This window comes from Chiloscyllium punctatum, chromosome 6 (genome assembly GCF_047496795.1).
Source record: "Chiloscyllium punctatum isolate Juve2018m chromosome 6, sChiPun1.3, whole genome shotgun sequence".
Taxonomy (NCBI): domain Eukaryota; kingdom Metazoa; phylum Chordata; class Chondrichthyes; order Orectolobiformes; family Hemiscylliidae; genus Chiloscyllium; species Chiloscyllium punctatum.
In genome coordinates this window covers 75,616,407-75,630,719 of record NC_092744.1, presented here as the reverse complement: position 1 = coordinate 75,630,719, position 14,313 = coordinate 75,616,407, and the positions used below count along the sequence as shown (strand labels likewise).

Sequence of the window (14,313 nt, the reverse complement as noted above, 5' to 3'; positions counted from 1 at the left end):
TTTAAACTGACTGTCTACAGTAAAGTGTTCACTTCAGCTTTAGGGGTACCGCATATAAGCCAGGCTGCACTACTGATTTATATGTTCATAGAATCCCTATAGTATGAAAAGAGGTGTTTTGGCCCACTGAGTCTTGCACCAACCCTCTGAAGGGTATCCCACCCAGACCCTATCCTATCCCCATAATCCCAGATTTACTACGGTTAACCCACCAAGCCGACATATGGGATGGCTTATCAAGAGTGTGGTGCTGGAAAAGCACAGCAGGTCAGGTAACATCCGAGGAACAGGAGAATCAATATTTCGGACAAAAGCCCTTCACCTGGGGTGGCACGGTGGCTCAATGGCTAGCACTACTGCCTCACAGCTCCAGGGACCCAGGTTCAATTCCAGCCTCGGGCAGCTGTCTATGTGGAGTTTGCACATTCTCCCTGTGTTTGCGTGGGTTTCTTCCAGGTGCTCCGGTTTCCTCCCACAGTTCAAAGATGTGCAGGTCAGGTGAATTGGCCATGCTAAATTGCCCATAGTGTTAGGTGCATTAGTCAGACGGAAATGGGTCTGGGTGGGTTACTCTTCAGAGGGGCAGTGTGGACTTGTTGGGCTGAAGGGCCTGGTTCCACACTGTAGGGAATCAAATCAGGAAATAGGCTTAGCATGGCCAGTCCACCTAACCTGCACATCTTTGGATTGTGTGAGGAAATAGAAGCACCCAGAGGAAACCCGTGCAGACATTGGGATATTTGGATTCTGAGGATAGAATCAAAACCAGGTCCCTGGCACTGTAATGTAGCAGTGCAACTATTGTCCCACTGTGCTGCCCTTTGACAGACAATAATTACTGGAATCCAAATTTACAGATGAACAAAGATAAATTATTCATAAATGATTGGATTTAAATGACTTATGAAAATGTTACCAATTTTCACATCCCAGCAGTACATACATACTTCAGTTGTAAATTCACAAGAATAATGAATGAATTTATCTGGAAACTGTAGGTACTGAAAAAGTAAAGTGAATTATAAAATGCTTAAAGAGGTTTAGAGCTTGCAGCTGCTTAATAATAGATACTGATTGTCTTAGTTCAGATGGACCTTTGCTTTTTAAACTGCTGTCTGCCCCACCCAGTGAATTCTCAAAGCTTGGTTTTGGTACTGGGACTTATCTATTTTTTAAAAATTGCATTGGCCTTGCAGTTTACCAAGTCCTACGCTGGTTCTCTAAATGTTATTCTCCAACTCCACACATCCCAATGTGCTTTAGGGTGTACTTTCCAAATGGCAGTTGTTGCAGCTGTTAGCAGTCACTTTTCATACAGCGATATCCAATAAATAACCAATATGATCACCACAATGTCACATCATTACTACAGTGTAGAAGGAGGCCATTGGGATGATTGTGGCCATGCCATCTCTCCAAAATGAGCAACTCATCGAGAGCTATTCCCTTGCCTTCTCCCTGTAACTCAACACCCTTTTTCTTCTCAGATAAAAAGCTAACTCCCTTCTGAATGTTTCAACTAAATCTGTTCTCACCACAGACTCAGGCAGTGCAATCCAGACCCTAACCACTCCCTGTGTGAAAAAGATTTCTTTGTGTTCCTTTTGCTTCTTTTATCAATTACTTTAAATCTGTGCCCTCTCATTCTCGATCCCTTCACAAGGGAACAATTTCTCCCTTCTACTCTGTATGTGCCCTGCATGATTTTGACTAGCTGTGTACCACTCAGCCTTTACATTCTTTACAAGGAAAACTCTTTACATCTCCAATCTATCTTCATAACTGAATTCTTCATCACTGGATCTATTCTTGTAAATTTTCTCTGAAATCTCTCCAATGCTTTCATATCCTTCTCATAGTGTGGTCCAGAACTGGACACAGTGCTCTATCTGAGGCCAAACTAGTATCCTATACAAATTTAATAAAACTTTCTTGCTCTATGCCCTTGATAAAACCCAGGATACCATTAGTTTTATTAACCATTATCTGAACTTGTCTTTCAATGTTCAATTACTTATGTACATACAGCAACCAGCCCTGTGCTCCTGTGAAGAATGCCTTCAGAATTGTACCCTTGTGTTTTATATTGTCTATTTATTTTCTTACTACCAAAACAAATCATTTCACATTTCTCCACACTGTACTTCACCTAATCCTTGTCAATGACCAACTACCTTGTTTTCCTCAAGTTTAGTCAAGGGATAGATATTTACCAGGACATCAGGGAGTTGCGGCTGTACAGGATATTGGTTAGGCCACTGTTGGAATATTGCATGCAATTCTGGTCTTCTTCCTATCAGAAAGGTCTTATGAAACTTGAAAGGGTTCAGAAAAGATTTACAAGGATGTTGCCAGGGTTGGAGGATTTGAGCTTTAGGGAGAGGCTGAACAGGCTGGGGCTGTTTTCCCTGGAGCGTCGGAGGTTGAGGGGTGACCTTATAGAGGTTTACAAAATTATGAGGGGCATGGATAGGGTAAATAGGCAAAGTCTTCTCCCTGGGGTCGGGGAGTCCAGAACTAGAGGGCATAGGTTTAGGGTGAGAGGGGAAAGATATAAAAGAGAGCTACGGGACAACTTTTTCACACAGAGGGTGGTACGTGTATGGAATGAGCTGCCAGAGGAAGTGGTGGAGGCTGTTACAATTGCAACATTTAAGAGGCATTTGGATAGGTGTATGAATAGGAAGGGTTTGGAGGGTTATGGGCCGGGTGCTGGCAGGTGGGACTAGATTGGGTTTGGATATCTGGTTGGCATTGACGGGTTGGACCGAAGGATCTGTTTCCATGCTGTACATCTCTATGACTCCATGACTAACACAACTGAACTTTGAAGTGATGTCATGGCATTGGTGTCCCTTTAAGATATGTCATCCAGAAAGCAGCCCCTGTAATAGCATAGCACAGCCTTCATACTCTACTAGAGTATTAGCATTCCATACTTAGGTCTCAGTCTGAAGTAGGACTTGAACACACAAATAGCCCATCCAGAGGCAATACTACTGCTTTAGAACAACAAGCATTGACATACTACTAGAGATCACAAAGGCAGAAATTAGCAATCACATGGAATGGGAGTCTACATAGAACTAGAAACAGATTTCAAGTGGCGACTGTTATGTGAGAGCTTCAGGACCCTGGAGCAACATTGTGCTGATGTCACTGTGCTGCACGTCACTGAGTATAAATACCACAGTGTGGGTGGAGTTAGAACATTCTAAAATGAGACACTCTAGAACATATGGACATGAGCACATGAAGAATATAACTTCACCCTTACCTAATGTAACCATAAGTCAGTACGTAGTATTACCATGCATAGTTGTGCTTAATATTAATATAATAATTAATGTTACTTTGACGTATAACCCCTCAGCCCCTTTACTGCGCATCTGCCCTTCCTCTCCCTTCCAGAACAATGATAGCGTTCCCCTTGGCCTCATTTTCCATGCTGCCAGCCTCTGCATTCAAAGAACCATTCTTCAGCTTTCCTGCTACACCCACCAGATGTCATCACTGAAGACATATTTCCTTACCCTCTTCTGTCAGCCTTCTACTGTGACTCTCTGATCTGCTTCTTCATTATTCCCAGCAACTCTTAACTTCCCATTGGAACCTTCCAACTTTCTCCCTCTTTGTTGGCCAAGGCACCAAATATAATTCTGAAGTGAAGCAGTAATTTACTTATCCTTCTGCCAATCTAGTCTGCTTACAATGCAGTCACCTCTACATTAGCAAGATAAAATGCTGACTGGGTAACCAGTTTCGCAGAACACCTCCACTCTGACTGCAAGAATGGCCCCCAACCTACTGGTTGCTTGCCAGTTTAATAGCCTCTCTTCTTCCCATGCTCACATTTCTGTTCTAGAACTGCTAAAATTTTCCAGGCAACATCAAAGGAAGCTGGAGCATCTCATTTTCCACTCAGGCACTTTGCAGCCTTCAGGGCACAACATCAAGCTCAATAACATTAGAGCATGAACTATGTACAACATATTTATTGTCTCCAGTCCCCTCATACACTCTCTTCCAGTGCCTTGTGTGCATGGGTTAGCTCCTAATGGAGCTGTCCCATTTTCTGTTATTAGCACCTACCATTAACACATTTAAATCAGTCCTCTATGACCATTTGACGTCCCTATGTCTGTTCACTCCAAGCTGCTTTTGTCATCTGCTCCATTTGCTCCTCCTACCCTCGTTTCTATAGCACCTTTTCATCATGTTTCCAGCTCCCCTTAAGCTCCAAAGACTGATAATGGACTCAAATCATTAATTTGGAGGTGCCAGTGTTGGACTGGGGTGTACAAAGTTAAAGGTCACACAACACCAGCTCATAGTCCAACAGGTTTATTTGGAAGCACTAACTTTCGGAGCACTGCTCCTTCACCAGGTGATTGTGGAGTATAAGATCGTAGGACACAGAATCTATAGCAACAGGTTATAGTGTGATGTAACTGAAATTATATATTGAAAAAGACCTGGATTGTTTGTTAAGTCTCTCATCTTTTAGAATGGGCATCTTGGTTTCAGTTCTTAAATTCCAGAACTTTCTTAAAGTTACATTCTCAAGTGAACTTTAACAATAGTTGCCATGTTGGCCCAGATAATACATTGAAGGTGTGGGATGTCCTGTTGAGATTGTCTGTACCCCAATGTTCAGACTGATTCTAATGTAAAAGAGGGATTTACAGTATCTTACATGGATTCATGCAGGTTTTGAGCAAAATTAGATGTTATTCTGCAAGTATAAATTCACCCCACAAACTTATATGTGTGCATGTGCAATTGGGTGTGGGTGTGTGGAGGGGTATGAGAGTCTGTGAGACAGTATGTATATTTGAATGCATGTGAATGTGAGTGTAAAGAGGTATAAGTCTGTGAGAGGATGCGTGTGTGAGTGTGGGAGTGTATGTGAGAGTGTATGAGAGAGGATCTGTGTGGGTGTATGGGTCTGCAGAAGTGTGTGTGTGTGTGTGTGTGTGTGTGTGGTGCAGTGGGGTCACCTGTAGTGTGACATGAACCCAAGGTCCTAGTTGAGGCCATCCCAACCGAACTTGGCTATCAGCCTCTGCTCGGCCACATTTCGTTGTTGCCTGTCCTGAAGTCCATCTTGGAGGACAGTCACCTGAAGGTCTGAGGTCGAATGTCCCAGACCACTGAAGTGTTCTCCAACTGGGGGGGGAACACGTCTGTCTGTTGATTATTGTGCCGTGCCCATTCATCCGTTGTCATTGTCTCGCCAATGTGCCATGCCTCAGGGCATCCTTGTCTGCAGCGTATGAGATAGACAACATTGGCCAAGTCACGTGAGTACCTGCCACATGCATGGTGGGAGGAGTACCCACCTATAATGGTGGTATTCGTGTTGACACTCTATCATTTTATCTGTTTGAGGTTTGGTGGCTATTTAAAGGTGAGAAGTAGAGGTGTGGGGAAGGTCTTGGTAAGGTGTTCATCCACATAGAGACTGTGTTGTTGGCTGTGAAGAAGATGGCATAGCTTTTTGGCTCCTGAGAAGTACTGGGCAATGTAGGGTACCCTGTTAGTTGTAGCTTATGTCTGTCGCCTGAGGAGGTCATGACAGTTTCTTGCTGTGGCACGTCAGAACATTGTTGAATCATTAACTTTGTTTGTCTCTCCACAGATGCCTAATAGACTCTCAAAGTCTTGGCTGACAGGAGCCAGGACCACCCCCACTGGCTATTTCTGGCCAGAAAGCAAATTGATGCAGTCCCTTGCAGTTTACCCAAGTGATCATGGTGTTGTGGAGAGTGACATCAAAGAGAAGCGGCAGTCCTATCCTCAATGCAGTTCACTGGGTTACTTTTATTCTACATGGGGTGATGACTTACAGCATTTAAAAGGTTGGATGAGTATATGAATAGGAAGGATTTACAGGGGTATGAGCCAAGTGCTGGCAAATGGGACTAGATTAGGTTAGGATATCTGGTTGGCATGGACGAATTGGACTGAAGGATCTGTTTCTGTGCTGTACATCTCTATGACTGGCTCTTCCTCTATGCTGCCATTGCTGACTTGCTGTGTTTCTCCAGTACTTTTTATTTTAAACTCAAAGGTGGCCTTAGCTGTCATTGACACGTTTGTTGCAAGGCTATAAGAGATATATAGTGAAATATTTAGAAATAATTATCATCTGGTTGCCACTTTCTCATTGCACTCTTTAACATTGTCTTTAAAAACAGATTGTGTTGATGCAATTTCTTCTGATTTAGTTCAGGGGAAATTCCATTTGTCATAAGTATTTTCATGGCAACAAATAAACTGTATAATTTATAGTGGGCAGGCTGATAAAGTCCCTAACTCTGTGTGTGTGGTTCAGTACAAAATGCTTGGTAGATCCCTAGAGCTCATATAGTAGAGTACACCTGGTTATCTAGAACTGATATAATAGTCTTGCTTACTCAGAATATGGAAATGTAAATTGCTTTAAACCATGAATATTCCATGTTATACAAAAAGATTGCAATTGTTCCAAATATGTTGCAACTCTGGAAAGAAGGAAACAAATGTTTTGAATGCATTTTTATTTCAAACTAATTGCCACAAATAAGTAAAATCACAACCAGATTATCCAAATGCTTCCTCACTCCTGCCAGAATGATCAGAGTGTCACCATCATATCTTGAGGATTAATTCGAGAGAGAGTAACTGCACCTCCAAAAGAGGTAGTAACACATTTGATACAATTATTGTTTCAGAGGTAGAGTGTTGCATATCCAGTAACAAATGGCAGACTATATATAGACACATTAACCATTATGTTTATGTGTCTATATATAGAAGAAGAGATGTCTAGGAGTGAGTTATAGATGGGAGCCTAACTAATGAGTCCAGAAGGTACAGAATAACAGATACTTGGGAATGAGCAGCCTGGAATCTGATTGGGGGATTAGGATATTTTTATGGAGAATAGCAAATGTTCAGCTCAAACCAGTGAGAATGATGCTTAGATAACTCCCCATGCCTCTTAAAAGTTTACTCTTGTTATGTTTTCTAATTCAGGATAAATACATTGGAGTGTTTGTGGGAATGATTGAATCATTTGCTTTGTGTGTGATGGATTTCAGCACTGATTATAATCTCAGCCCTCTTTGCCATTGTTATTTTGCTGTCATTTACATTGAAGAACTTATGATTGCCACTCAATCTATCAAGTGACACTTCACAGTTAATTACCATTAAATAGTAACCTTGTATAATCTGCCATTCAAGTTACTAACCCAATTTCTAAAGATTGAATCAAATTTAGTGTAATCCTGATCCTTTTCTGAGATTCTGAACTTGTGTCTGAGATGGAGATCAGATACCAGCCCAAAGAGTTTCACAAAGTATTTACTTTCCATGATCTAACAACTCCACATTCAGATGCAGAATCTTTCCTGGCTTCTTCCAGAGACAGAGAGTCATAGAGATGTACAGCATGGAGACAGACCCTTCGGTCCAACCCATCCATGCCGACCAGATATCCCAACCCAATCTAGTCCCACCTGCCAGCACCTGGCCCATACCCCTCCAAACCCTTCCGATTCATATACCCATCCAAATACCTTTTAAATGTTGCAATTGTACCAGCCTCCACTACTTCCTCTGGCAGCTCATTCCATACACGTACCACCCTCTGTGTGAAAAAGTTGCCCCTTAGGTCTCTTTTATATCTTTCCCCTCTCACGCTAAACCTATGCCCTCTAATTCTGGACTCCCCGACCCCAGGGAAAAGACTTTGCCTATTTACCCTATCTATGCTCCTCATAATTTTGTAAACCTCTATAAGGTCACCCCTCAGTCTCCGACACTCCAGGGAAAACAGCCCCAGCCTGTTCAGCCTCTCCCTATAGCTCAAGTGTGAAGAAATTGGAAGCCCTATCCCGCTAAACAATTAAACAGATTTCACTCGTACATCATTGAGCTACAAACAAGTGAACTCTACATGGTCAGTAAGGTACAGCAGCTGTCATTCATCATCTTCATCATCGGCTGGTGAAACATCTCCATCGTCCTCGATTGCAATGTCTTCCTCCTCTGGATTTCTGAAGAGAATGTCAGCAGAGTTTCCAATTAGAAAAGTAACAAACACAAACTCGACCAAAGTAACTACTAAACAGGTTATACAGCCTCTTCCAAATAAATAATGAATCCTGATCTATGCAGATTAAACCAACCCCATTGAAGACTTAAAACCAGTGAAAGAATCAATGGGTACACCTGGCTAAATGATCTAAGTTAGACTGGGAACATCCCCAGAGAGTTTCTCAATAATTTTGATAGAAACTCCTGGATATATGCAAGAAGAGAAACCTTTGCTGTTTAAGATGGGAGTTGCAGCAAGAGCATAAACCTTAAAAATCTCTGCTAGTCTTTTTAGGAGAGAGGTTAGGCAACACCTCGTCATCCAGTAGTCTCTCATAAAAAAAAGCACTGGATACAAACTCAATTAACATGGAGGGATTTTTGCTGGACATGGATATCAAGAAGTAAAGGTGGACAGGGTCAAGATAAGATCAGCCATAATCACGTTGGAAAAGTGCAAGTGGTGAATAACCAACTCCTGTTTATGTGGACAATATATCAATTGATCTTTCACTGAAGTTATAGCAGCCAAACATGATAACCCATGAGGAAATTTGCAGCATATATCCTTAAAAGAAATGTAAATTGGCAGACCACACAAGCCAACAAAAACTTACTATTAAAAGGAAAATAAAATCTGCAAATGATATCTAAAATCAAAATATAATGTACTTTTATGAAATTCCTATGTGGGTTATCTTATTAGAGATGTGGTAAATCTATTTAAAATAACTAACTTAAACAAAACTAAACTGGAATCTTAATACCAACAAATAAAGAATTCACATTATTAATGAAACAGCCCTTTGGATGCAAACCGATTGAACTCTCATTCAATTAAGACTAAATTCATTAGATTAAATCCCATCCTATAGAAACGGAAGAGTGAAAATTCAATTTCATTTCATGGAAAGTAAATTTTAATCATAAAGTTTAATTCTTGACCAATGTTGAAATTCAATTAATTGAAGATTAATCACAAATACCTAATCACACTGGTAACAAACCAAAAACTATTCATTGAAAACTACTTACTAATTGACTACTAACTGATTGAACTCTAAATTTTATTTAATAACGACCAATCCCCTCTCAGACAAATGAGTCTCCCTCTCAGTGTAATATTGTCAGCATAGAATCCCTACAGTGTGGAAACAAGCCCTTCGGCCCAACAAGTCCACACTGACCGTCCAAAGAGTAACCCACCCAGACCCTTTCCCTACCTTATATTTACCCCTGATTAATGCACCTAACCTACACATCCCAGAACACTATGGGCAATTTAGCATGGCCAATCCACCTAACCTGCACATCGTTGGATTATAGGAGGAAACCGGAGCACCCGGAGAAAACCCACACAGACACAGGGAGAATGTACAAACTCCACACAGGCAGTCATCCAAGGCTGGAATCGAACCCAGGCCCCTGACGCTGCGAGGCAGCAGTGCTAACCACTGAGCCACCATCAGCAACTGTAATCACACCGGATTACTAGATTGGCTGTTGTCCAGCATACTGTGAAAGAAGAGATTACACACAACTCACCCGTCCCTGCACCACACTAGGACCAAAAATGATCATCATAATCATTTTTTTATATAAAACATTTTTGGAGTTTCTCTACCTACCAACAGAAGAATTATCTGTTTTTAAAAAAATGATTCTTACTTGATACTTTCTATTGAAGGAATCCCACAGCAAGAGAACCAGAGAGTTAGGAAAAGAGAAACAAATACAGGAATTAGTGCAAGTCCAACAATAGTAAAGTGTGTAGATATGCACAGGGACACAGACACAGAGAGACTGACACAGAAATGCACGTAAACAGAGATGCATAGCTTCTTACTACATTAGAACTATAACTAAGAATTAGTAAATGGTGCCATGTTACTTGGGTGTAGTTAATATTACACCAAACCCAACCATTTCCAACACAGTCTACATAACTGATTGAGACCTGAAGAACTGTCTGATAAATTTCACCATCCCTAATGTGGGTGCACTGAGATGAATTACAGTCTGCCCATGGCCGTTCCAACTAGTCCCATCTAATTTCAATCAGGTATTTGATAAAGTTCCCCATGGTAGGCTATTGCACAAAATACGGAGGTATGGAATTGAGAGTGATATAGCAGCTTGGATCAGAAATTGGCTAGCTGAAAGATGTCAGAGTGTGATGGTCAATGGGGAATATTCATCCTGGAGTTCAGTTACTAGTGGTCTACCACAAGGATCTGTTTTGGGTCCAGTGTTGTTTGTCATTTTTATAAACGACCTGGATGAGGACATAGAAGGATGGGTTAGTAAATTTGTGAATGACACGAAGGTCATTGAGGTAGAGTTGCGTGAATAGTGCAGAAGGATGCTGTAGGTTACAGAGTGACATCGATAAGGTGCAGAGCTGGGCTGAGAGGTGGCAAATGGAGTTTAATGCGGAAAAGTGGGAGGTGATTCACCTTGGAAGGAGCAACGCGAATGCAGAGTACTGGGCTAATGGTAAGATTCTTGGTAGTGTGGATGAGCAAAGAGATCTTGGTGTCCGGCTACATAGATCCCTGAAAGTTGCCACCCAGGTTGATAGGGTTAAGAACGCATATGGTGTGTTAGCTTTTATTGGTAGAGTGATTGGGTTTCGGAGCCATGAGGTCATGCTGCAGCTGTACAAAACTCTGGTGCGGCCATACTTGGAATATTGTGTACAGTTCTAGTCACCACATTATAGGAAGGATGTGGTAGTTTTGGAAAGGGTTCAGAGGAGATTTACTAGGATGTTGCCTGATATGGAAAGAAGGTCTTACGAGGAAAGGCTGAGGGACTTGAGACTGTTTTGGTTAGAGAGAAGAAGGTTGAGACTTGACTTAATTGAGACATATAAGATCATCAGAGGGTGGACAGTGGGAGCCTTTTTCCTCAGATGCTAATGGCTAGCATGAGGGGACATAGCTTTAAATTGAGGGGTGATTGATTTAGGACAAATGTCAGAGGTTGGCTCTATACTCAGAGAGTAGTAGTGGCATGGAATGGCCTGCTTGCAATAGTTGTAGACCCGCTAACTTTAAGGGCATTTAAATGGTTATTAGATAGGCATACGGATGATAATGGAATAGTGTAGGTTAGATGGGCTTCAGATTGGTTTCACAGGTAGGGGCAACATTGAGGGCCAAAAGGCCTGTACTGCGCTGTAATGTTCTATGTTCTATAGTGTCCCATTCTGTGGAGCTCAGTGTGACACCAGGGAAGAATTGTTGGGAAACACAAATTTGTTCATAAATACCAGGTAACAATCTAACATCTGAATGAAGGTCCATGAGGGACTATTTGGTGCTTCCATTCATCCCCAGTGGGGAAAATGGTGTTTGCAGAAAATATGATGGAGATAGAGTCTTTACAATAGGGACACTTTGACTTTTCAATCTGTCAACTCTGCGAGCGTGATTTCGCTATGGAATGGCAGAATTGACCTCGGGTTCCTAATAATTCGATATCCAATCTGGCATTTCTATCCCATTCCTACTACAGGATTCCAATTCATCCATTCCCAAATCACTTCCAAAATGCAGTGCCCAGAGTTATATTTGAAGCTTCTACTATGCAGAGATATTCTGATAAACATTAAACAAGAGAAACATTAATAACCTTAATAGTTTAGGTTCTATTTGTTTTACTTAAAACATTTCATTGAATTGTTTGTTTATTATATTTGTTGGGGTCCTTACAGGGCCAATTGAGCTGTTGACTTCTCTCAGATGACAATGGGGCAACTCAGTACCACCCCTATTATAATGACACATAATCCTCAATTGGTTGGTCAGTTGGCCAATTGCTCCTCATTCCATCCCAACCCAAATGATTCTCGCTAAATTCCTAAAGCATTGTTTTCAATGTGCTTGAGCATGTGCCTGCATCAGACTGAAGTAGGGGAGTGGGCAGAAGAGAAGTCTGATATCATACAAACTGCTGCTGGGGTTTAGTGTAAGACTAGGCGGACTGCAGAGTTCCAGGACTAACCTAAAAAAAAGGTGGGCGTGACTAACCATCTCATTAATTTCTCTCACAAAATCAGGTTTTAGAGACCTTACACTAATGCCTTTCAGTATTAGATAGAAGGCACTCAGTCCTCCAGTTGGCACTTCCTGTTTCCATCCCTACTCCTTGTTCAAGACCCTGTCACATTGGCAGCTCTGGGTAGGGCTAATGCTTAACAAACTAAAGAAATATCCATCAGAAGCTAGATTCCACGATATCTTACTGAAAGGTGAAACTTACCAGGATTTGGATGCATGAGCAGGAAAGGTATTTCCACTGTCGCATCACTACAGGAAGAAAAAGCATCAACAAATGAGCCTTTAAAATATCACTTAATACCACTCCTATTATAATGTCATAAACACTAGTGACTTGTGATAAATTCAACCAGATTTATTGGGGTACAAATTTCCACTCTTCCCTAAAGGAGTTCATCTTTAATGATCTCCCAATAAAAAGCTTCATAACCCATGAAATACTTTCAAAATTTGGTCACTGTCATAATGTCGGAAATGCTGTGGCTAAACTGTACACAGTGAGAGCTCATTAACAGAATGAGTTAAGTGACTGGACAATCTGGAATTTTGTGATGTTGAATGGAGCAGACTGTCAGTCAGGGAATCACGGTGGGCGGCACGGTGGCACAGTGGTTAGCACTGCTGCCTCACAGCGCCAGAGACCCGGGTTCAATTCCCGCCTCAGGCGACTCTCTGTGTGGAGTTTGCACATTCTCCCAGTGTCTGCGTGGGTTTCCTCCGGGTGCTCCGGTTTCCTCCCACACTCCAAAGATGTGCAGGTTAGGTGAATTGGCCATGCTAAATTGCCCGTAGTGTTAGGTAAGGGGTAGATGTAGGGGTATGGGTGGGTTGCGCTTCGGCGGGGCGGTGTGGACTTGTTGGGCCGAAGGGCCTGTTTCCACACTGTAAAGTAATCTAATCTAATCTAATCAAATGAACTCTCTTACATTTCAATCTGTTCCATGGATGCTTTTTTTGCTTCATTGACTGTTTAACTGCTTAACCCAAAGGTTGGTCCTCTGATAATGCAGCAGTCCCTCTGAGGCACTGGACTATGTGCTTAAGAGGGTCATTTTCACCTTCAGTACTGAGGGTAAAAATCAGGTGGGTCTTATGAGGGGTGAGAGATATTTTCCGTGCAGGTAACTATCTGGTTTGGTGCGTGTGAAGGCAGGTGGCTTTGTGAAATAACAGCGGTGTGGCCTATTTACTGGCTTTGTACTTGCCCAGTCTCCCCTTTATCCCACCCCTAGATGTTCATGGCCAATCAATGGCTGGTTAAGTGCCTCATTCTATCTCCCCTGCTTTTCTTACCAGAGGCTGACCCACACTACCTTGGTAGTCCAGCAGTTTTCATTGTTCGCATTGGTGTCAGGTAAGCAGGGAGTATGGAGATACATCATTTGGGAGTCCCCTGTGCCCATTTGAAGCACACCCCATTGCCTCAATCCATGCCTTCCTTTAACTTTACCCACAGGTCTCTCAAGTGAGGGTCCCCCCACCCCCATTCCCATCACCGTCCCTGGAGTCTGGCAGCCAAGTCCCAGGAATGCCTTGGACTAACCTTTACATCCACTTCCACAGCCTCCTTTTGTTCACGGATTGTGTGTAATTCCAGCAGTGACAACTGCTCAAACTTGGCACTGTTGGCATTACACAGACACTGGCTGGTGACATTGGATGGCAGCTCTGTTAGGTGGGAAGGCCCCCATGAGAGCTTAAGCCTCACCTTGGGGCAACAAACTCTGTTCCCTGTTTGAACTGGCTGTGGGGCCACTGACTCTTTAACGATTAGGTTCCTGATCTGGCAATGGCAGCATATGAGATACAACACTCCGTAAATTACAGCCTCAAATCTCTGAACTCAACCTTTTGGCTCAGAGACAAAACTACTAGTGCTGCTTTAAATTACTTATTTACCAACTCGGGGTCATCATAATGGCAAAGGCTTACCGAACACTGGCAGCCAACAGAAGTCACTGTAACATGGTCAGCGAAGACATTGTTCCAGTGACACCCTGTCCATGAAATGTTTCATGACACCATCTGACAGTGATATAGTTCCAGGGAGATGCAGTGAGTAACAGATAATGAAATAATATATGTACAGTATATGTGTGTGTGTTACCCATTGTCATCTCTTCCTCACTATGTTCTCGTAGCTCCTCTGTGTCTCTAGACATTT

The 14,313-nt window shown here is 42.2% G+C and overlaps 1 protein-coding gene across 1 annotated transcript in view; it reads right to left on the bottom strand.

The window, feature by feature from the left end:
* Positions 1-6,527: 6,527 nt before the first annotated feature.
* Positions 6,528-14,313, bottom strand: part of LOC140479094 (S-arrestin-like) — a 55,816-nt gene continuing 48,030 nt past the window's right edge. Inside the window, exon 14 of the mRNA XM_072572959.1 lies at positions 6,528-12,398. Within this exon, the coding sequence (XP_072429060.1) occupies positions 12,314-12,398 (85 nt within the window). The 3' untranslated portion in view covers positions 6,528-12,313. The remainder of the gene's footprint in view (positions 12,399-14,313) is intronic.